This window comes from Lampetra planeri, chromosome 60 (genome assembly GCF_965212315.1).
Source record: "Lampetra planeri chromosome 60, kcLamPlan1.2.h2, whole genome shotgun sequence".
Taxonomy (NCBI): Eukaryota; Metazoa; Chordata; class Hyperoartia; order Petromyzontiformes; family Petromyzontidae; genus Lampetra; species Lampetra planeri.
In genome coordinates, this window is record NC_136166.1 from 3624356 (window position 1) to 3648819 (window position 24464).

General features: G+C 44.4%; 1 protein-coding gene across 1 annotated transcript in view; it reads left to right on the forward strand.

Moving 5' to 3' along the window:
- LOC144736257 (polycystin-1-like protein 2) overlaps positions 1-24464 on the forward strand; it is a 139983-nt gene that overhangs the window by 65826 nt on the left and 49693 nt on the right. The window contains exons 14-16 of the mRNA XM_078618879.1: positions 1887-2057; positions 7925-8056; positions 22964-23054. Coding sequence (XP_078475005.1) covers positions 1887-2057; positions 7925-8056; positions 22964-23054 — 394 coding nt within the window. The remainder of the gene's footprint in view (positions 1-1886; positions 2058-7924; positions 8057-22963; positions 23055-24464) is intronic.

Below are 24464 nucleotides of genomic sequence, written 5' to 3' on the forward strand. Positions count from 1 at the left end.
GCACCACCAAAGTGTGAAAGGGACTTTTTCAATCACATTAACAATCTCATTCAATCACAGAGTTACGCTCGGCGTTACTGTGCCTCTGGATATAGTCCAATCAGCGTCATGTCACGTTCTGTGGAGTACCGCCTCTTTTTGGGCGATTTCACTCTGGCTGAGAATCGCCCAGAGTGTTCCCATAGACTTACATTCAAAGATGTTTTTTTTCTAACGGCAGGCGCTGCAATGCATTCTCTATGGCTTCCGGGAGGGCTCGCACTAACGTTTCAGTCAACAATATTATTTGTCGCCACCTAGTGGAATCTTTAATTTACTGGTTAAAAACCCTTGTCAAACTCTATTTGAGCTTGAATTTTGGTAAAATGTTAATTAACGTAATAACACACACATAAATCATTGCTGTTGGACGGAAGCCTTGTATGTCCAAAACTGTTACTTTTCAGGAAACGAAAGAAAACCAGTTTTTTCCCCAAAATAATTTCCAAGCTCTTTTAATGCTTTTCATTGGTTAAATATTTGTAAAACACATTGATAGATGTAAAGGGTGACCAATAGCATTAATTTTTGAAAAAATATGGAGATATAAAATATGGATTCTGCCTGATACATTGTTGCTATCGGGATGGAAACCTTGTATCTCAATATTTTTATTATAATAAATAATTTATTTTATAACTAAAATAAATGTATTTATTTTGTCAGGTCTGCGACACAATCTTGGTCCACACCAAAGAAAGGTTCTCCTTTACCGACCACCTTTTAAGTACCACGCTGCTACAAGGAAAAATATTTCAACCACATGGCCATACATTCCCTGTTGAGGCTCTGAACATCACTGTCAGGGCATACCCTATGTTAAATAAGGCGAAGCTGAAGACTGAACTGTCTGTCATTTATGAGAGTCCAGAATTCAAGGGCTGCTGTGGTGCATGAGCGCTGTACCAGGTTTTGCTGAAGTACAACCTCCAGGATACTTTTTCAGAGACTGTTGCTCTGTTGAACATCCTCATAACCACTCCCATGACAACTGCTGAAGCTGAGAGGTGTTTCTCAACCTTAAAGAGAATCAAGACATTCCTGAGAAATGTAATGGGACAGGAACGTCTGAATGCAATGGCTATGCTTTCCATGGAGAGGGAACTAGTCAGGAACATGCCTGCTTTCAATGAGAGAGTAATTGATCACTTTGCTACTTTGAAAAAGAGAAGAGCAAAATTTCAGTATAATTAAGCAGTGTATTAAGCGAGTAATGTGATGTACGCAGTGTAATAATAGTGAGTATAGAAACAAACAAGGAGATGTATTGTAAGAGTAACTTTATTTTTCATTAATATTAAAGTAGTGAAGTTGCCTTTACATGCTTAAGCTGTTAATTTATCCATTGCATGGGTGGACCTTATCCTTATCAATCATCCAAACATTTGCCCCCCCTGAGAGATGTTGCAGGAGCCGCCACTGAATTTGGCGCCACGAACTCACCAACGCTGGCACGATGTTTTGTGTCGGGTTCATGCAGCAGGGCTTTGACGTACAGTAGTTGGCTCACTTGCGCAGATGCAGTTGTTACACATCTCAAATATCACAACAGATGCTGAGTCCTGAGTTAGATCCCAAGCAGTCGCTGTTAATCATAACCAGGCATTCAAGTGGATAGATTCTGTTCACCTCATCATGGTCATTAGCCCCAAAATTAATTACAAATTGTGGTCTTGGTTCACTTAGCCCAATCCAGTGCTCAAGAGTGAGGACATTTATATATTTGATGAGTGGCCAAGGAGCTCTGTTGGCTAAAATGTGCGAATATATTTACAATATATCATTCGTCTTGTTAAACGTTGCATTTGCAATACAGATAATTAATTTGTGTTTCTTATGTTTTCTAGGTGCGGAAACCTGCAGCTAGTGAATTGCAGAATTCATTGAGCAGCTTTATATCCCCAAATGGAATGATGTCATACTTGATACAATCTTCTGATACGAACCAAGCCGTTTTGATGATCCAGGTATATTCCAGCCTCCTCAGCGGCATTACCGATCGCAACACCACTGCTGCGGTGAGTTCCCCCGACGCGACGCTTCGCAAATCCGTTTTGCTGTCACTTAATGTCCGAATCCCAAGTCAGACAAATAGTGGGCGGAAAAATACTGGTTCGGTGACATTACTAATTTTATAATTACTGACATCATGGGACGCGTCACACTGAGAATGGCTTGGTGGGGGTTTCCAACCTTCGAAAGGGAAGGCTGTAAGGGCGGCCACCAATTTTAAAGGGACGCATGTGACCGACCACCAAAACATTAGCTGATTACGATTAGTCAATTAATAAGCCGATTATCGCCGATCTTGTTTTATATAAAAAGAATGATGAGAGCTGTGAGATAATTAAAAATGGCAGTATATTTACAAATGCAGCACGGCAGCCGGTCCTACGATGATGTGCAAGGTGGGCGCCCATCCACGGACTATCCAGGCTCAAAACCGCTTAGCTTTCTGGGATCTGATGAGATGTCGGAGTCCTTCCCGGATGATGTGGCCATAGGTAAACAAACGCCCGTACTTTGTATCAAGGCCGAAATTATAATATATATTGGGACACATCCCCCCCAATATTAAAATATGCTCAAAATGTCCCCCCCCCCCAATATATTGCTATAAAATAATTTCTGTTCATATGATTGTGGTTATGGTTGTACTTTATTAACCCTTAATTTCTGCCATTACATATGAAGTATTGGAAAATGACGGCAGGAAACTCCTTGACGGGAACACACTTCTTTTATTAAATCTTGACTTGTAACAATACAACGCGTGGCCTCTCTTCTTCACAATGCGCTTCTCTTGACTCTGGATTCTGTGCTGCCGGCTCTCTGTGCCTCGTGTAGACTCCGCGCCTCGGCTACACTCCTCTCTCGCCTCGTGTAGACTCTGCGCCTCTGCTACACTCTCCACTCGCCTCGTGTAGACTTTGCATCTCTCTCCCTGGCTACACCGTATGCATACTCGGCTCGTGTAGACCTTTCTCTCTCGCTGGCTACACCGTATGCATACTCGGCTCGTGCAGACCGTTCCCTCTCGCTGGCTACACCGTATGCATACTCGGCTCGTGCAGACCTTCCTCTCTCGCTGGCTACACCGTATGCATACTCGGCTCGTGCAGACCGTTCTCTCTCGCTGGCTACACACTACACATTACTCAGCTCGTGTAGACCGTTCTATCTCGCTGGCTACACACTATACATTACTCAGCTTCTACTCTCCATTACTCTCCTCTCCGGGCTCTATCTCTGCACCTTCCTCTTCATTCTTAGATGGTTCCACTTCTGCCCCCTGCTCCTCTGTGCATCACCTTATATACCCCTTCTTCCCGGGAGACGGAGCGGATGCGGACCTCAACGTCGGCACCGCTCCTCAGTTACCCAATCCCCACGCGCTATCCCCACGATCCGGTTCCGCTCAGCGCGTGTTTCCACTCCCCGACCAATCACACCGCGCTGCTACCCGATCACTCCCTCTGGGCGCGTCACCGGCACACAGCCAATCAGCAGCACTACCCCCACCCGCGCACTGACGCCTGCTCCTCCCCGTCAGCGCGCGTCACCACACACACACCCGTACATACGCGCTGGCACACGACATATACACCCAGCGCGTATCACCACTACATCACCCCCTCCCACATAGCTCGCAGCCGGCCCGGCTGCTAACAACAACCAACCGCGACGATAAAACGACAACCAACAAAAAAAAAACCCCGTAACCCCCCGAGTGTGCCCCGTAACATAACACAACAACAACAACAACAAGAATAACTATGTACAGATCGACAATGAACCCGAAAAGTCAACAATAACACGATACGAGCAAATTCGAAACGAACGCGCCCCACGTCCCTGCGACTACACGCAGTGACGAGGCGCTCCAACTGCCCCGACTCCTCACGAGGCAGGTCATGCAAAGTAGCACGACCTGGCGCGAGTCCGTCTGGCTGGTCCATCGTATGGGGCGGGACACTGACGACCGTCCGGCGGTTCCGGCCGCTCCAGACGGCGCGGAACGGGCCTGAAAGGGCCGGCCCCGCCGCGGAGATCCGGCCGCCGGTGATCGGCAGCTGTCAGTTCCGAGACACCTGGGAGCAGATCAGGCGAAAATACGTGTGGATCAGGCAGAGACATTTCCCCCTCTGGGTCGCCGGTCACGTCACACGCCCGGCCATCACGACACAAGGGGAGGCCATATGGAGGCGAGAACGGTTTCAGTCGGGAGGGGTGAACGTACCACCGGCGCTTTCCCCACTTTATCTGAACGCACTGGGGTCGTGCAACGCGCACGACCTCCACGGGTCCCCTCCACGGTCTCAACAATTTAGGCGACGTAGCCAAGGGTGCCTGAGGGCAATGCAGCCAGGCCCTGTCACCTGGTTTCCATTCGTGCATGGACACCTTCCGTGCCCGCAACCGTTCATTAGCAATTTGGCGAGCCCGCGAATTAAGCCGCGCGCGGCCTCCCTCGCCTCTGTCAGCTTGTGAATATTAAACTTAATATGTTCTGCCAAATTAGAATTAGTTCGTGGAGCGGACAGGCCAAGTTGCGTTTCTATTGGCGGGTCAGCTTCCCGACCGTACATCAAATAGAATGGGGAAAACCCCGTAGCTGCATGGGGGGCCATTCTATACGCAGCAAGGACTCCCGGGACCTGCAGGTCCCAATCTACATGTGCCTCGCACACCTGCTGGCACAGCATGGAAGTCAAGGTTTTATGGAGTCTCTCCACCATCCCGTCAGTCTGCGGGTGGTACGGGGAGGTACGCACCTTCTTGGTACCCAACAGATCGCACACCTCTTGCAACAATTTACTCGAAAAATTTTTACCTTGGTCGGTCAGCAGGCGTTCGGGAGCCCCCTTGTCCAGGACATAGCCCTGGACGAAGGCATCCGTCACAGCCGCTGCCGACTGGTTAGCGAGAGGCCACGCCATAGGCCATCGGGTAAAGTATTCGACCCCCACTAACAAATATTTATTCCCTCTCGGCGTGACTGGGAAGGGCCCCAAAATATCGAGTGCAACGAGCTCGTTGGTACGCGAGACCTGAATAGATTGCAGCGGTGGATTAGCTGCCACGGCCGGTGGTTTACGCCTGGCGCACTCAACGCACCCCTTCAGAATATGCACCACATCACTTCCCATTCCCGGCCAGTAATAGTCACGCTGAAGCAGGGCAAGCGTCTTGTTAACTCCCAAGTGCAAGAGGCGTTCGTGTGCCGCCAAGACAACCCTCCCCCTCACAGCGGAAGGCACCACGAGTGCGTTCCGCCGGGACAAACTGTCCCATTTCAATAACACGCCCCGCTCAAGTACATAGGAGCCGGTACGCTCCTGGTCCCCCTCGGGACCCCCAACCTTGCGGCGCAATGCTAGCAGCGAGCTGTCCGCCATCTGGAGGCGGCCCCATTCGCTGAGCGACAGCGAGAGCAGCGAGTCCCGACCCTGAGAGGCAGTGGAATCATCCCCGATCGGTGCGCCCGCTGTCGCAGCCAGTGCCCCCATCTCCCCCGCAAGCGTCGGTTTACAGCGCGCCGATCCCGACAAACACGCGCATTCATCACAAGGCAACAACCGCGACAAGCAATCGGCATTCGTGTGTCGCAACCCCTTACGGTACGTAGTCGTAAACTGATAGTCCTGGAGGACTTCCAACCAACGCGACAACTGGCCCGAGGGCTGGGCGACCCTCAATGAATACTGTAGCGCCGCGTGGTCCGTTCGGACTGTAAAGTGACGACCATAAAGATATGGCCTAAACTGCTGCACAAAAAAAACAATGGCAAGCAGCTCGCGACGGGTGACACAGTAGCGCTGCTCCGCCGGAGACAACACCCTACTACCGTAGGCGACAACTCTTTCGACACCCCCAACGACTTGGGATAGCACCCCCCCAATGCCCGTGTTGCCAGCATCCGTGTCCAGCAAAAAGGGACTGGCAAAATCGGGATAACACAAGGGTGGGGCACCCACCAAGGCGTCCCGGAGGGAGCGAAACGCGGCCTCCTCCTCCGGTCCCCATTTGAACTTCACTCCCTTCGCCGTTAGAGCGTGCAAGGGTTTTGCAATAGTGGCGAAGTGCTCAACGAACCGCCGATAATAAGAAGCAAACCCGATGAAACTACGCACGTCGGAAACGGACGTAGGTGTCGGCCACGAACCGACACAATCCGTCTTCGCGGGATCGGTGGAGATCCCCGAAGAATCGACAATGTGACCCAAGTATCTAACGGACCTACGAAGGAGGTGACATTTGGCCGGTTTAAATTTCAACTTAGCCGATCGCATTCGCAAGAACACCCCTCTCAATCGCCGGAGGTGTTCCTCAAACGTTTTACTGAAAACAATGACATCGTCCATATAAATCAAGCATGTACCCCACTTCTGACACCAGATGAAGTATTGGAAAATGACGGCAGGAAACTCCTTGACGGGAACACACTTCTTTTATTAAATCTTGACTTGTAACAATACAACGCGTGGCCTCTCTTCTTCACAATGCGCTTCTCTTGACTCTGGATTCTGTGCTGCCGGCTCTCTGTGCCTCGTGTAGACTCCGCGCCTCGGCTACACTCCTCTCTCGCCTCGTGTAGACTCTGCGCCTCTGCTACACTCTCCACTCGCCTCGTGTAGACTTTGCATCTCTCTCCCTGGCTACACCGTATGCATACTCGGCTCGTGTAGACCTTTCTCTCTCGCTGGCTACACCGTATGCATACTCGGCTCGTGCAGACCGTTCCCTCTCGCTGGCTACACCGTATGCATACTCGGCTCGTGCAGACCTTCCTCTCTCGCTGGCTACACCGTATGCATACTCGGCTCGTGCAGACCGTTCTCTCTCGCTGGCTACACACTACACATTACTCAGCTCGTGTAGACCGTTCTATCTCGCTGGCTACACACTATACATTACTCAGCTTCTACTCTCCATTACTCTCCTCTCCGGGCTCTATCTCTGCACCTTCCTCTTCATTCTTAGATGGTTCCACTTCTGCCCCCTGCTCCTCTGTGCATCACCTTATATACCCCTTCTTCCCGGGAGACGGAGCGGATGCGGACCTCAACGTCGGCACCGCTCCTCAGTTACCCAATCCCCACGCGCTATCCCCACGATCCGGTTCCGCTCAGCGCGTGTTTCCACTCCCCGACCAATCACACCGCGCTGCTACCCGATCACTCCCTCTGGGCGCGTCACCGGCACACAGCCAATCAGCAGCACTACCCCCACCCGCGCACTGACGCCTGCTCCTCCCCGTCAGCGCGCGTCACCACACACACACCCGTACATACGCGCTGGCACACGACATATACACCCAGCGCGTATCACCACTACACATACAATGAAACAAGAAAAGGTAAAAAATAAAAAAACAGAAATGTAATACACTATTAGACATTGTAAACAATAAATAAAAAGTCCATCCTATGTGTTAGTGAATTTTTGTATATTTTAGGCAGGAAATGGCAGGAAATTAGTTTTCAAATTTAGATTTATTTTTTCTGGGGGGGGGGACCCCCAGACCCCCTGGAAGATTTGGTCCCCCCCAATGTTGACTCCATGGCTATGGCCTTGCTTTGTATTCAAATTGCAATTTCTCGCTTGTGTAAGAAGTAGTTGCCGTGACAATTAAGATTATGCAAGAATATACAACATTTAATGTTGATCACTATTGGCGATAGCGTATGGCGGGGTAAAGTGTGGCCATTTTCACCTCTTCCAAGACATTTGGCCAGCTCTGGAAGAGTAGGTCAAATACACTCCAGAGGGGCTCTATAGAGAACAATCGATTGCATGACTGCTCCTCAATGTATCGATTTTTAAAGTGGTTGCGTGTGTTTCCAGTAGTTTACCGTAATGCCGCTCCCTGTTTCCTCCTCAGGTCACGTCATCTTTACTGATGGGCCTGACTAATAGCAGCACGCAGCTGTACAAACCGGGTGACGTTCAGCAGTACATTGAAACCCTGGATACGGTGGTGTCAGATCACTCAATAATAACAGAAGACCTGCAGGTGAGCAGTGCCTGCAGGCTGCCTAAGCCTGTCAAGCAAGTGATGTTGCAGTGTTTCAATGATTTGCAACGATGTTTTGCGTCCATCATAGCCAGTCTGGCGGCTCACCGGTATAGCGAGAGCCTTGCAGTCAATAAGTCACGAGTTAAAATCGTGGTTGAGGTTCACTCAGCCCATCATCCCTCCAGTTTCGATCAAATGAGTAGACACTTTTCGGTGAAGTCAAAAGTGGTTTGCCCTGTTAATAAACCAGCTCTGCCATAGGAATGTGGAATTTCCACCCAAGGCTGAGGGCTGTAAACTAGAGATGAGCACTGCCTTAATGCTCATTTGAGCAGGAAGTCGCCTTTAATGTTGAGATTATACAAAAAGTATATCAATGTATTTTATAAAATCATGTCACAAGATTAAGAATGTGGATTTCTTGTAAATAGCAGTACATCGTCCCATGTTGTAGCAAGAAGTCGCCTTTAATGTTGAGATTATACAAAAAGTATATCAATGTATTTTTTTAAATCATGTCACAAGATTAAGAAATATGGAATTCTTGTAAATAGCAGTACATCGCCCCATGTTGTATGCATGTTAAACTTATTTTGCACCGTACGTAGCCAGCCGTGCGGGGAAGGTCAACAAATAATTGTTGAGAACTGCCCAAAGAAAAGGATATAATGGGAGAACTGCTGAGCACAATTGGATTACGATCTCGCAAGGAAATAAATCGTGAAAATAACTATATATCTAAATCAGCTCAATCCTCCCATAAATCAAGTGATTTTTGTGTGGCCACCCCCACTATGAATCCCTCCTCTCTCCCTGCCACCGGCTCCTTTGAAAACAGATTCTGCTCCTCCGTGCAGCTCACTTATGCTGGTTTCTTCCTTCCCCCTCTTCGCTCTACCCCTCTCACCATCTCAATCTCATCCCTGACATCTTGGCCTCGTCATTCCTTCCCCCCCTTCTGCCCTTTCAGCCCGACGCTCCTCTATTCCTGCTGCAAAATGTGAGCGGTGTCCTCTTTGTCTTGGGGGCTTCTGTCCCGGCGTCCCTTCCCACTCATCTTGCCCTCCTGTATGCCGCGCAATTGCACAACTGACTGTACTTCTCTCACCATGGTGAGCCCCGGGAACAAAGTTTGATAATAAAAAAAACGTAATAGGTCGGAACAAAAATTGACAGCAAATATGGTTGATTTGTATGTAATTATACATTGTATAAAATATGTGATATTACAATTTCATTTAAGAATGTTTGAAAATATATTTGATGAAATAAAAAATACTTTCAAGTCTTTTGGGAAATCCTGTAAGCGCTTTAAAATTCAATATTAAATACTTGTCTGTGGAGCAGTGGCACATGTTGTTAACAAAATTAGTCATGAAAATATCCGTGTAATATTGAAAAATCGTCCAATAGAACGATGCAACTTACGTGTGAATGTGGTGTGAATGGGAAAACGATCCTTTGAATTCAACAATAATACACTGAAATAGAGGCCGACCGAAGCCGAAACCAAAAGTTTAACTACACTTTCGGCCGAAACAGAAAGATTAACTACACTTTCGGCCGAAACCGAAGCCGAAACCGAAAGTTTAAGTACACTTTCGACCGAGACTGAAACAGAAAGGTATATAACCGAAGTAACCAAACACAAGATTTATGAAATATGTCATGATGCAATGCTGCTTTAATTAAAATGAAATCTAGAACTAATCATTCAGAGCCTGCAGTAAGAGTCGCTAAATATAAAAATATTTAGGTGTTACTTACTAAGTAATTATCGTATTTTCCCGCATATAACCCGCAGGGTATACCACTTTTTACAAACAAAACAAGACCCTGTGGGGTATATGGAGGTGCGGGCAATCCCAAAAATATTTTACACGTGTGACATGTCATAACTCGTTTAATTTTTTCATGGTAGGACTATCCACTATGCAACACTTACCTTTGACTAAAGCACTGCTGAATAAACCACTCACACAAAAATTGCACATGTTATCACGTTTTAAATTATTCGAATCGTTTGTACAATGAAACGACAATGTTTGAAGTGAGTGCACTTTGTTTACCGGCGACGGGAGAGCTGGGGAGAGAGAGAGAGGTGGGGGGCGAGGCAACGGCGTTACCGTAGTGCCGCTATTGTCTGCGCAGTGCGCAATCTACCAGTGCTAAAACTGTACTTACTTATCTACCAGTTATGTGTTACTTATTTATTGGATATTTACTTTTGTTATTTATTTACTGTTATAAGTTTACTCGTTTCCGGTTAGTTTTTTTTTTGTACACGTTATGATTTGAATGTTAACAATTCAGAGTGGAATGTATTACAAATGTAAACTTCGTATTAATATGATGGAATTAAGCTGCGGTAACGACGTTAAATATATGAATGCATGCGGGGTATATGGAGGTGCGGGCTATCTGAAATTTGTTTTACACAAAACGCAATTTTTGCAGGGTATATGTGTCTGTGGGTTATATGCGTATGCGGGCTATATGCGGGAAAATACGGTATATCCAAACAAACGAATGTTATAGTTAAGAAACAACAGTTTTCCGCATTCAGCCAGACAGGCAGACCATGGTTGCGGCTGTAACCTCGCTCCCAAGCTGCTGCTGCTGACGTGTGTGTGTGTTTGCAGCCTATCGCATAGGATGTCCTAGCGCCGACTGACCGGCCGATAGGCAGAGTGATAGACGTAGCACTAGCGTTATATTCTAAAAATAGATCTTCGGTTGACGAATTAAGACCGAAAGTCAATATCAGTTTCGGCCGAAACCGAAACCAGACCGAAAGTTAAAAATTGACTTTCAGCCGAAACCGAAAGTAAACCGAAAATTAAAAATTGACTTTCGGCTGAAACCGAAAGTTAAAAATTGACTTTCGGCCGAAACTGAAAGTATGCCGAAAGAGGTCATTTGCCAACTTTCGGCGCCGAAACCGAATGTCGGTCGGCCTCTACACTGAAACATGTCCAGACTGAATTTGAACTAGACCAAAATAACTGGAACATGTCTAAACTAGTCTTGAACCATGTTGTATATCTTCTTGGTTCTTTCGGTAAAGTCACGTAGAAGGGAAGTAATAAAATAATATAAATAAAACATAATAAAATAATTCTCACGACGTTTCGGCCACAACGCAAGCAGCCGTCTTCAGGTGGAGAACAGGTCTGTCAAGTAGACAGATTCCAAGAACACAGGATGAGATGTTACTATCCTTTGTGCAAGCACTTTCAAGAGTTCATGAACAGTGAGCCTGGTGAAATTTGGGGAGCGCATCGTCAGTAGTGACCCTTTGGTTCCTAGGGTGTTTCGGCCTTTCACACTATACACCCTCCCCAAAGGCGGCCAGCGACAGGGTGATCAATCCTACGGTTGCGTCCCATTCCCAATTAGTCATAGGAGTTGCCTTGTTGTAGATAACCAACATCCCATGGGACTATGCATGGCAGGGGCGTCCTCCTCCCTGAGTCAAGCATTGTTGACCGAATACCTCCTGGCCCTCTCACTTCGGGGCCCAGCTGGGGTCTTTCCTCTTCATCCAGAGCCACTGACAGCTGCCTTCTGGTGCCTCCGATACAGCTCTGATTGCCGAACGCTGGCTCTGGCCCTTAATTCCCAGGTCTCAAAGCAGTCTGGTTGTAGATGTTGCCACAAAACCTCTGCAGCCCACCTCCACTGGTCGGACTTTTGTGTTCCAGCCATGATGCCGTGCTTCGGCAGCTAGATCGGCATAGCGCAGATGTTTTCGCTCATAAGCATCATCTACTGAGTCCTCCCAGGGTACTGTGAGCTCAATGATGAAGACCTTCTTGAGCGAACGGGACCAGAGCACCATGTCAGGTCTTAGGGTGGTGGTTGCGATCTCCGGAGGAAACACAAGTTGCCGGCCAATGTCAGCTAGCATTTTCCAGTCGCGGGCCAAGCGCAGCTGGTCTCGCTCTAATGGTGTAGAGCCGCTCTTCGTGGACAAAGGTCGTCCGTAAGGGGTGTGATGCTGCTGGGGATTGTAGGGAGTTGGTGGCAGCTCGCTTGTCCCCCAGGGCGGACGCAAGGTTTTTAAGGACTTGGTTGTGACGCCAAGTGTAGCGTCCTTGGGTGAGGCTTGTTTTACACCCTGTGAGAATGTGCCTGAGGTTGGCTGGCATGGAACAGAGGGCACAGTCCGGATCTTCACCATACCATTGGTAAAGATTAACTGGTGTTGGAAGGACGTCATATGTTGCTCTGATGGAAAAGCTCAACCGCCTCACTTCCATGGCCCACAGATCTAATGGTGTAGAGCCGCTCTTCGGTGAAGAACAGGTCTGTCAAGTAGACAGAGTCTGAATGGCACGCTCCAGGATTGGAGCGACTATTTATGCTGGGATGGAGGGGCGAAGAGCATCTTTACAAAATAATTTGCATATCAGGAGGAATTTAGCATATTTATGGGAAATGCAGATATGCGATTAGTACTACTTGTGAAATGCGTAGGATTTTTGGCGAGGGGTGTAAAGTCATTATGCCCATGCATTATGCAGGATTAGCAGTATCAAAGGGAGGGAGTAAGGTTAGAATTAAAAAGGGAAGGAATGTTAATAATATGGCGCCGCAGCAACTAATATGCTTATTGACTATACCTTGTCATATTACACTATGTTTTATTCTACCCACTCAACTGTATAGCACACTGCTATATATTCACTATAAAATTACGATACTATATATTACCTTATACATTGTATTAAACATTACACTTTAATACTATTTATTATTATTATATAATATGCTATACACTATACCATAAACCGTGGCGTGAAAGGTACTAAGAGGAAGCAACAAAATATGTCAATGGGAGAGTGGTGCTAGGAAGCTTGCAGCGGAGCAAAGAATCCATTCCCTGCGGAGTGCATATCAAGAGGAATTTAGCATATTTATGGCAAATGCAGATATGCGATTAGTACTACTTGTGAGATACGTAGGAGGATTGGCGAGGGGTTTACAGTCATTATGCCCATGCATTATGCAGGATTAGCAGTATCAAAGGGAGGGAGTAAGGTTAGAATTAATAAAGGGAAAGAATGTTAATAATATGGCGCCGCAGCAACTAATATGTTTTTAGACTATACATTGTAATATTACACTATGTATTATTCTACCCACCCAACTGTATACCACACTGCTGTATATTCACTATACAATTACGATACTATATATTACCTTATACATTGTATTAAACATTACACTTTAATACTATTTATTATTATACAATATGCTATACACTATACCATTGACCGTCGCGTGAAAGGTACTAAGTGGAAGCAACGAAATATGTCAATGGGAGAGTGGTGATAGGAAGCGTGCAGCGGAGCAAAGAATCCATTCCCTGCAGAGAATACAAGATATATAGTCAATGTCAGTGAGTGGAACGCGGTCTGAAAGTCACCGTAAACGTGGACACAATCAGTTAAGATCCGAAATGGTTTATTACGTCCTTCCAATGATTGCTAAGACAGAATCCATCTTCTCGGTTGAAATTGTCTCTTTGTTTGTATATGTGGATCGCCTCATGAACGAATCTCTCATGGTAGCCAGATGGCTTGCAGGAAACCTCTGTTTTGGAGAAGTCAATATCATGTGAGCCCACTGAATTGTAACAGTGATCTGCCACGGCTGAGGTGTTTGTCCTACCGTGTTTCAAGTCTGCTTTATGTTCACGGATGCGGTCCGAGACATGTCGTTTGGTTTCTCCAATGTAACTGCTACCACAGAGGCAACTTAGTTTGTAAACGCCAGGGTACTGTATGTCTGGAACCACATCTTTTACAGACGGGACCAGATCACGGATTTTATGTACTGTGTTGAATCGGACCTGGATCTTGTGTTTAATCAGGATTTTGGAGATCTTTTTTGTGACCCCAGCAATGTAGGGTAAGGTGATGGTCTTGAGAGGCTCCTCAACAGGATCCTTCTTGATGGTTGGAGTGATGGCTTTGCGGATTGTGTAGTCGGAGTAACCATTAGCCTTAAGAGCTTGGCGTACGTGTTTGAGTTCACTGGCAATGTGTTCCTGGTCGGAAATGCATTGGGCTCTATGGTATAGAGTCTCGATGAGGGAATTCTTCTGGGATGGACGGTGGTGGGAATCCGGTTTTAGGTAAGCATCCGTATGGGTGGCTTTCCTGTAGACAGAATGGCTCATTGAACCATCAGGTCTCCTTTTAATTAGGACATCCAAAAAGGGTAGCTTGGCATCTTTTTCGACTTCCTTGGTGAATCTGATGGCTGGGTGTATGGAATTGATGTGGTCGAGAAATTGGTCTAGAGCAGGCCGGCCATGTGGCCAGATGACAAAAGTGTCATCTACGTACCTCTTCCATAAGGTCGGGCGTAGAGTGGCAGTCTGGATGGCGTCAGTCTCAAATTTCTCCATGAAGACGTTGGCTACAACTGGAGATAGAGGGGAGCCCATTGGTGTGCCCTCAGTTTGCTTGTAGAAAGTTCCATTCCAGGTGAAGTATGTATTGGTTAAGCAGTGTCTCACCAGGGGGGTACCCCAGCATTCAGTCCTTGATGAACCAATTCTTCAATGATTGCGATGGTGTCAGGTACAGGAACTTTGGTGAATAAGGAAACCACATCAAAACTGACAAGCAGGTCGTCTGGGGACACGGAAATCCTTTTGATTGTCGATACCAGGTCAGTAGAGTTTAGTACCACAGAGGTGGTTTTTCCAGTGAAAGGCCGTCGGATTTCAGACAAAAAACGAGCCAGTTTGTATGTGGGGGAGTTGATCGTAGAGACAATGGGACGAAGAGGTGTATCTTCTTTATGTATCTTTGGCAAGCCGTATAATCTTGGTGGCCTGGCTGCAGAAGGTTTCAACGAGAACTGTTTGGTCTGATCAATTAATGCGGTTGAATCAGAAATGATTTGGTTGGTTTTAGAGACGAGGCTGTTGGTGGGATCTCTTTATTTTTGTATAGCTGCCATCGTTGAGTAGTTCTTGAATTTTGTTGTTGTATTCTATTTTGTCCATGATGACAGTGGCATTGCCTTTGTCGGCTGAGAGGATGACAATGTCATCCCTCTTTGCTGATGCTGCTAGCTGGCATATTAGCGTTTTTGAGGGTTGCAGAGATTTCAGATCTTGCTACATCTGCAGAGATGTGACTCAGGCCCTTGAGAGCTACATCTACTCTAGCAATTATATCATTAACTGGTATGTGTCTAGGTGTGACAGCAAAGTTTAGTCCTTTAGCTAATACGGATTTCAGACCTTCAGAAACAGAACTGTTACTGCGATTAATTACGACTTTGTTAACGTCTAGCTTTTCAATGTGTGGGTCCGGTCTCTTGTTTGAGAGGCGGTTGAATTTGGAAATCAACTTGTTCTTACATTTGGTCGACATAGCGGCAGCTGAAGAGGCAGTCATTTTGTCTACATGTTCCCAATCCGATGTGGACATTGTTGCACTCAAAGATAAGTGTGATTTGTAGAGTGCCTTGTCTAACTGATCTAGATCAGTGCGCGTAAGTCTGATTTTCTCTAAGATAAGAGCTAAGCTAGTTCTAGACAGAATTCGTTTAGCATTAGAAGAAGTTACAGCAGCAGATGTTAGTGTAAATGCGTTTGGTATTACCTTAGAGTAGCGGCATCTCTTCAGAAAGGTGAGAGACTCGATTAGCTGAGCCTTCTTATCACGGAGCTTGTTGAAGGATCTCAAAGTTACGTGGAATCCCTCCCTGTAGAGGCAGTTAAATTTCGATTTAAAGCTTTCGTGACTGCAGGGATTCATCGTCTTGGTTCTTTCGGTAGAGTCATGTAGAAGGGAAGTAATGAAATAATAAAAATAAAACATAATAAAATAATTCTCACGACGTTTCGGCCACAACGCAAGCAGCCGTCTTCAGGTGGAGAACAGGTCTGTCAAGTAGACAGAGTCTGAATGGCACGCTCCAGGCTTGGAGCAACTATTTATGCTGAGATGGAGGAGCGAAGAGCGTCTTGACAAAATAATTTGCATATCTGCATTTGCCATAAATATGCTAAATTTCTCTTGATATGCACTCCGCAGGGAATGGATTCTTTGCTCCACTGCAAGCTTCCTATCACCACTCTCCCATTGACATATTTCGTTGCTTCCTCTTAGTACCTTTCACGCCACGGCTTATGGTATAGTGTATAGCATATTATATAATAATAATAATAATAAATAGTATTAAAGTGTAATGTTTAATACAATGTATAAGGTAATATATAGTATCGTAATTTTATAGTGAATATATAGCAGTGTGCTATACAGTTGAGTGGGTAGAATAAAACATAGTGTAATATGACAAGGTATAGTCAATAAGCATATTAGTTGCTGCGGCGCCATATTATTAACATTCCTTCCCTTTATTAATTCTAACCTTACTCCCTCCTTTTGATACTGCTAATCCTGCATAATGCATGGGCATAATGACTTTAAACCCCTCGCCAAACCTCCTACGCATTTCACAAGTAGTACTAATCGCATATCTGCATTTCCCATAAATATGCTAAATTCCTCCTGATATGCAAATTATTTTGTCAAGACGCTCTTCGCCCCTCCATCCCAGCATAAATAGTTGCCCCAAGCCTGGAGCGTGCCATTCAGACTCTGTCTACTTGACAGACCTGTTCTCCACCTGAAGACGGCTGCTTGCGTTGTGGCCGAAACGTCGTGAGAATTATTTTATTATGTTTTATTTTTATTATTTCATTACTTCCCTTCTACGTGACTCTACCGAAAGAACCAAGTAGATGAATCCCTGCAGTCACGAAAGCTTTAAATCGAAACATGTTGTATATATTGGGATAATTTTTTTTATGAAATAATAAAAAAAATATTAACTGTTTCAATTATGAAAAATATATAAATGTGTTAATTGTGTAATGTTACTCTTTGGTTCTTTCGGTAAAGTCACGTAGGTAGAAAATAATACCGAAAGAACCAAAGAGTATAGATTCCTGCAGTCACAAAAGCTTCAAATCAAGATCGTGTAATGAATGTAATAAATTGTAATTAAGAATAGATTTTGAAAAATGTGTGTGTTAAGTGTAATGATTAATAATTGTGATTAAAAAATCATATTAATGTGTATGTAATTCGGAAGCGATAATGCGTAAAAGTTATCACAAATTATTATTATTATTGGCTCTGTCGTTGTCTAGGGGTATGTATTATCAATTGTGATAATATCAATGATTCTCGCTTTAACAAATAATGATTCTCACTTTAACAATTACATGTAATTATGTCAGGTCTCAGGATTCAGATCTCACCGCAGGATATAGTTCTTGTAATTCAGACAATGATGCACGCATTAGCAAAAAACTACTCACACCCTTTTTCATCTAAACAACTTTAATATCAACTTACTCTAACATTCAAAACAGTTATCACCAGAAATTTATAGCAACAACAGTACCCATGCAAATACACGTACTCATCCATCTGTATTGAATGATCATAAAAGCAAAAATGGTCAAATCTCACGATCACGTGATTAAAAGAGAACAACAGGCAAACACCTCACAATGACAATATTCGTACAGAACTCGTGTTAAAAATTGTGATATCAAATGGTTATAAAGCATTAACGATAAGATCTCACGATCACGTGATTAAAATAAAACAATAGGCTAATGTTTCATGGTAACATGACAATACTCAACTCGTTTGTTTTTGTGTGATGCATGAAAGCCCTCTCTATCTCTCCTCCCTGGCTCCTCCCTCCTCTCTTACCTATATAGCCTCTTGTTACAGCAGCCATTTTGCCCACTTCAGCAATTGTTTCTTGCTGTGGTTGTCCCACCTGATGACGGACGCTTGTGCTGCTCCCAGAACGTCGTGATTTAATTTTCTACCTACTTGACTTTACCGAAATAACCAAAGAGTGTGGATACCCTGCAGTCAGGAAAACTTCAAATCTAGATTGAATTACACGTCTGTTTCACGTAAGACGCCGATGTGAGTCACTTGGCGATCCTGCTGGCAGCAGTTCACAAGCACCATGACCAAAAAAACACTCCAAAAAGCACGCACGAGAGATGCGCGAGATGGTGCCAGGAAAACCGGTGTGTGCCAGCGTGTCCAGGCCGAACCAAAGAGTATGGATACCCTGCAGTCACAAAAACTTCAAATCTAGATTGGCCCACAACCTGCACAAGGTACAGTTTAAAATTGTGTAAAGCTCAAGGCCGTAATTATAATATATATGGGGGGGGGGGGGGACATCCCCAATATTCAAATATGCTCAAAATGTCCCGCCCAATATATTGCTATAAAAAAATAATTGCTATGCTATGTAAATAACAACAACTATTTGCTAAACCTTGGCCACAATATCTGGACTTATCTTCATATAAATCAATGTATAGATTTGTTCATATGATTGTGGTTATGGTAGTACTTTATTAATCCCTAACCTCTGCCATTACATACAATGAAACAAGAAATGGTAAAAAAGTAAAAACACAGCAATGTAATACAATACACTATTAGACATTGTAAAACATAAATAAAAAGTCCATCCCATGTGTTCGTGAATTTTTAAATATTTTAGGCAGGAAATGAGTTATCAAAATTAGATCTTTAACTGGGATGGGACCCCCAGACACTCTGGAATATTTGGTCCCCCCCCTCAATGTTGACTCCATGGCTACAGCCTTGGTAAAGCTAATGTCTCATCTTCTATCTTCCCGAAAGATACCTCAAGTCCCACAACGATGTGTAGAATGGCAGGCTTGGTCTACAGGTGGAGTGCGCTCGTGGCCACACTGCTCGCTGTTCGTTCGCAGTGTTGTCTGTGCATCATGCTCGATCAACAGCTAGAGTGTGTCACGGCTCTCGAGTCAGCACGCTGCCAGTCAGCCGTTAGCTGCCGCACCACACGCTTGCAGGTTGTTTGCACGCCAGGCTCGATCTGCAGCTGGAGCATGCTGTGGCCATGCGAGCCCAGCGCTCTGCCTGTCAACAGCTTCGGGGTGATTCTTTGGTTCTTTCGGTAAAGTCACGTATAAAGATAAAATAATAAATTAAATAATACCATACGACGTTTCGATTGCAACACAAGCAATTATCATCAGGTATAATGAAATAGCGACATAAAATCTAACCAGAAAACTATAGACAGACATATAAGCAGACAGATATCACCAAGATACATAGAGAGAGCAACACAGGTACAGAGAGGGGTGATCGGCTCTGTGGGGTGGCCTTAAATAGACAGAGGGGGGCGGAGGCAGAGAGAGGGAGGGGTTAGAGAAAAAATTTACATGTCAATGAGTACGAAGAGACGCGTAGTAAAGTACGCAGGCTTAGAGTGAGAAAGAACACGCTAAATTAAATAACCTAGCAAAGTATCGAAATGTTATGTAAAACGACACAGAGAGTCGGTCAACACACAATTAACGCATAGCCTGGTCGATTACGTATTTCAAAGATTGCTAAGTTAGAATTTAAGTGTGAAAATTCCAAAGAAAGACAAAACATAAAAACAAGAAGAACGGAGACACACAGACAGAGCAAAATATAAGAACGACAAAAAACGAGTGTAGACAGAACAAATTACACTAAATATACAGGCAGAGAGAGAGAACAAAAAACCCAGAGAGAGAGAAAAAGGTAAACTTAGAACTTCCCCGTAGAAGTGGTTCAATCTTAATTTTGGAGCTTTCGTGACTGCAGGAATTATTCTTTGGTTCTTTCGGTAAAGTCACGTATAAAGATAAAATTATAAATTAAATAATAGCATACGACGTTTCGATTGCAACACAAGCAATCATCATCAGGTATAATGAAATAGCGACATAAAATCTAACCACCGAAAGAACCAAAGAATAATTCCTGCAGTCACGAAAGCTCCAAAATTAAGATTGAACCACTTCTACGGGGAAGTTCTAAGTTTACCTTTTTCTCTCTCTCTGGGTTTTTTGTTCTTTCTCTCTGCCTGTATATTTAGTGTAATTTTTTCTGTCTACACTCGTTTTTTGTCGTTCTTATGTTCTGCTCTGTCTGTGTGTCTCCGTTCCTCTTGTTTTTATGTTTTGTCTTTCTTTGGAATTTTCACACTTAAATTCTAACTTAGCAATCTTTGAAATACGTAATCGACCAGGCTATGCGTTAATTGTGTGTTGACCGACTCTCTGTGTCGTTTTACATAACATTTCGATACTTTGCTAGGTTATTTAATTTAGTGTGTTCTTCTCCCTCTAAGCCTGCGTACTTTACTACGCGTCTCTTCGTACTCATTGACATGTACATTTTTTCTCTAACCCCTCCCTCTCTCTGCCTCCGCCCCCCTCTGTCTATTTAAGGCCACCCCACAAAGACGATCACCCCTCTCTGTACCTGTGTTGCTCTCTCTATGTATCTTGGTGATATCTGTCTGCTTATATGTCTGTCTAAAGTTTTCTGGTTAGATTTTATGTCGCTATTTCATTATACCTGATGATGATTGCTTGTGTTGCAATCGAAACGTCGTATGCTATTATTTAATGTATTATTTTATCTTTATACGTGCCTTTACCGAAAGAACCAAAGAATAATTCCTGCAGTCACGAAAGCTCCAAAATTAAGCTTTGGGGTGGCTTGGTTTGCGAGCACCCTTGGTCGCTCACCCTTAAAGATCCCCCGCTGTGCACCAGCCTGCACGTGTCCACACATTCCCGGCCTCTCCACAACTTTCATGCAATGTCAGTCACTGGGCTCGAGCAACAGAACCTTTTCCAGCCTATAACTTCGACAATCTTTCATGAACACTCGATATGCTGTATAACTCGTCTCCGCTTAACTTCTCACACCTCTTATCTTATCAAAGTATAATATGACCATTCCTTTGAACACGCGCCTGAGCTTATAACAACTCTTAGCTTAGTACAGTACAATGTGTTGAAGTCCTTGACTCTGTGACTCAAAATATAAAGAAAATATAAAACACTTGGATACTCTTAGCGACTCAGAGCATTTGCCTCTGCAACGCTCCAACGTATTACGAGGGCCAAACCCCGGGGTTTGCCCCTGCAAGACTAACGAATATGATGTTTTTTGTATACTGTTATATAGACATTTCTAGCTTATTTAATTAATTCTCAAAGACAAATCAAACGCCCAAAGGCCCTCCCACTTTCACGCCCGTCGAGCATTCATCCGTTCAGTCTTAGTTGACCTTTTGTTGTGGCTCCGCAGACATCCTGGCACCTGATGTCATCAACGCCATCCTCCCTTCTTTCGGAGGTCATCCCCAGACTTATGTGGACAGACCCACTTAATTGCCCCTTGGTGTGGTGTGTGTGTAGTACATGTGTTGAAGTATGAAACGGCCTTGGTTACCCCCCCCCCCTTCAGCCTTAAAATGAACACCTGCTGCAGCATGCAATGATAGGCACTGGAGAGACAAAGGCGGTCGGGCACGGCTTTGGTTGTACCAATTGAATTCATTGTGTTTGTCTTGTAGAATTGACTAATTCGAATATATAAAAAATTATCTATTGTCCTGAATGAGCCTTAGGTTCAAGGCTTCAACCCGAGCTTCCATAATTCTACTATCAAATTTCACATGCTTATCCCAGACCTCATGGAAATTATGTACGGATAAGAGTGATAGCAAAAAGCCGGAACCTGACTAGACTAAACTTTAACTAAACAATAATAAACTGGAGCCTGTCTAAACTAAACCTGAACTAGACAATAATAAACCAGAACCTGTTTTGACTAAATTTGAACGATACAATAATACACTCGGACCTGTAAAACTAAGCTTGGACCTCCCTAAACCAAGCTTGACCTTGACGAGACTCATACTATGGTACAACACAAAATCCATAATTTAAATTACCATAATTAGTTTTATTAGTGAAGTTAAACGTTTTAGATCCATATTTACTCCTGGAAGCAAATCGTGTCTTAAAAGTGGTGCTATATGAGTGTGATCATTTGTTTGTGGTTGCTATGTATTATTCCACTGATAGTTTATTGCTTACACAGAAAAACAAAGTTATCATGTGGCACCCCTCGAGGTGTGTAATTTTACGTGTGAATGTTGTCCGTGACAATAACAGCATCACTGTTGGACTTAAGATACATGTTAGGTAAAAAATATCTAAAATATTTTTTAAGAAACCATGTAAATAACCAATTCCATGGTTTTTCATGGTTATTCTGTATACCCAGCAAACATCCTGACGTTGGGCCGATATTCAAGAATTCAACACGAGCTTCCATAATTCTATTATCAAATTGGCCCAGCGTCAGCATATTTGCTAGGAAGCACTCCAATCTGTTCTCGCGTTATTTAACTGAATATGCTCAGAAGCTCCCAGCACGTGAATTGAAACGTTGTACATTGTGCAAAACATGTGCCACAACCATAAAACACGTCAGTGGGCCAATGAAATAACTACTGGAGGGACACAGCTTAAACACACATACACAGGGCACTTAGTGCATGCAGATCAGAATTCATCTGATTATATGAAGAGGGAAAGAAGAGAAGAATCGAGAGACAACTTCACTTGGTGTGCAGGCGTAAGGTAGATCGTAGTGGGGTGGAACAATGCATCAATTAATCGATCACTGATTATTCTTGAGTTCACGATACACACGTAAAGATGATGATTTTCCCATAACCTGTGCAGCTACTGCAGCTTCAACGTCAAATAAAGGAACAGATTATTTACTTGAATCGTGCCCTTGATTTACAGTAATTAATTGAACCATAGATCATAGCTGAAGATTGTGAATAACAGCAATATCTCCAATTCATATTGGAGGCAATTACGAGTTAAGAGTCCAAAAAACGCCTTTGTGGTTCCATTGAAATGTGTTTCTTGAAGAAACTTGATTTGGCGCTTTCGTAACTGCAGAGTGTTTCTTGAATGTTTTGCTTCAGGCTGCAGCCATTCAGAGCATGGGGGCCGCTTCAAAAGCCCTGGCAGCCTGCGGACAAGAGAAGTCACCCCAGGTCATGAAAGCTGCGCAAGGTATTTACGTATTACAAAACTCCTCTTATCCGTTTTGATATTGGAGGGTACTCGTATTATGGATCCTATAATCCCATACGGGGTTACCCCCAAAAATGTTCCACTTCTCCGATAATAGGATACATTTGTTCTAGATTTGAAACTTTGGTGACTGCCATGATTCATACACTTAGGTTTTTTTCGGTAACGTCACGTAGGTAAAAAAATTAAATAAAAATTAATAAAAGTAATAATAGAAATAAAATAAAATAATAAATCACGACATGAATTATTATTTTATTTCTATTATTACTTTTATAAAATTTTATTTTATTTTTTACCTACGTGACTTTACCGAAAAAACGTAAGAGTAGGATACATTTGCCTTGGGGCTCCACTGATCTGCACCAAAAAAAATACGTAATGTATTTTTTTTGGTGCTGTAAGCTAAAGGGGCACCCGATACCAGTATGAAAATGAAATGTTTTTCTACACGGATCCTCGTATCTGTGGTAAAATGGTGGGTATTAGGATTATTCAAATACGGCAGGGGTCTTTGAAGAAATCGATGTTCTGCAGTTCACTTCTGCAAAATATATTGTGCCTTGCTTGCTTCATATCACTCGATTCTCCTGGCTAAATAAGGATATGTATGTATCCATCTCCTTGTGTCAATCTGAGAGAAACACAAATGGACATACAAAGACAAATATCCCCCGTATAGCCTCAACAGACTGTAGGAGCAAGCGCTGTTAGTGAGCACCTATAAAGGCCGGCACGACAAACGAGGGGGTGGGTGGCCAGCACCACACCCGGCCGCCACCACACCCGGCCGCCTTTATCTCCCGTGTAACGATGTTTACACACTGCACCAGGTACTATTTTTTACGCTGAGTCGACCTAGAGGAGGCCCTCTGCCATGAGTGGAAATCAAGCTCAGATCGTCGGGTTCATAGCGCAGCACAACAACAACACTACTGCTCCCCATACACACAGCAATATACACTCACAGGCAACAACAACCGCCATTCGCCACGAACTGGTGGTGATGTTACCACAGCACATGTGCATTTTGAGGTCACGTGAAGTGTTGAAGACTCGCTAGCAGGAGGCCACCAGACAGACGCATGGGAGAGACTCACAAACACACGGGGAAAGAGATGCGGAGAGAGAGAGAAAGATACACATAGACACGGAGACACCCTTTGGTGTAAGTGGTCTTGGCAGGATGCGCCATGGCCAGAAGGGATGATGGATGGTCAAGGATAATAACAGAGTGACAGCCAGGGGATTTGATGCGTCAAGAGGACTTGCATCGAGGAGATGGAGCCATGAAATCAGGTCATGTGGAGCAGCTGAATGGATTGTTGCATTAAGTCCAAGGTCATGAGAGGTGGGTAGCAGCTTGTGGAGGACTTCATGCAGCAGTGG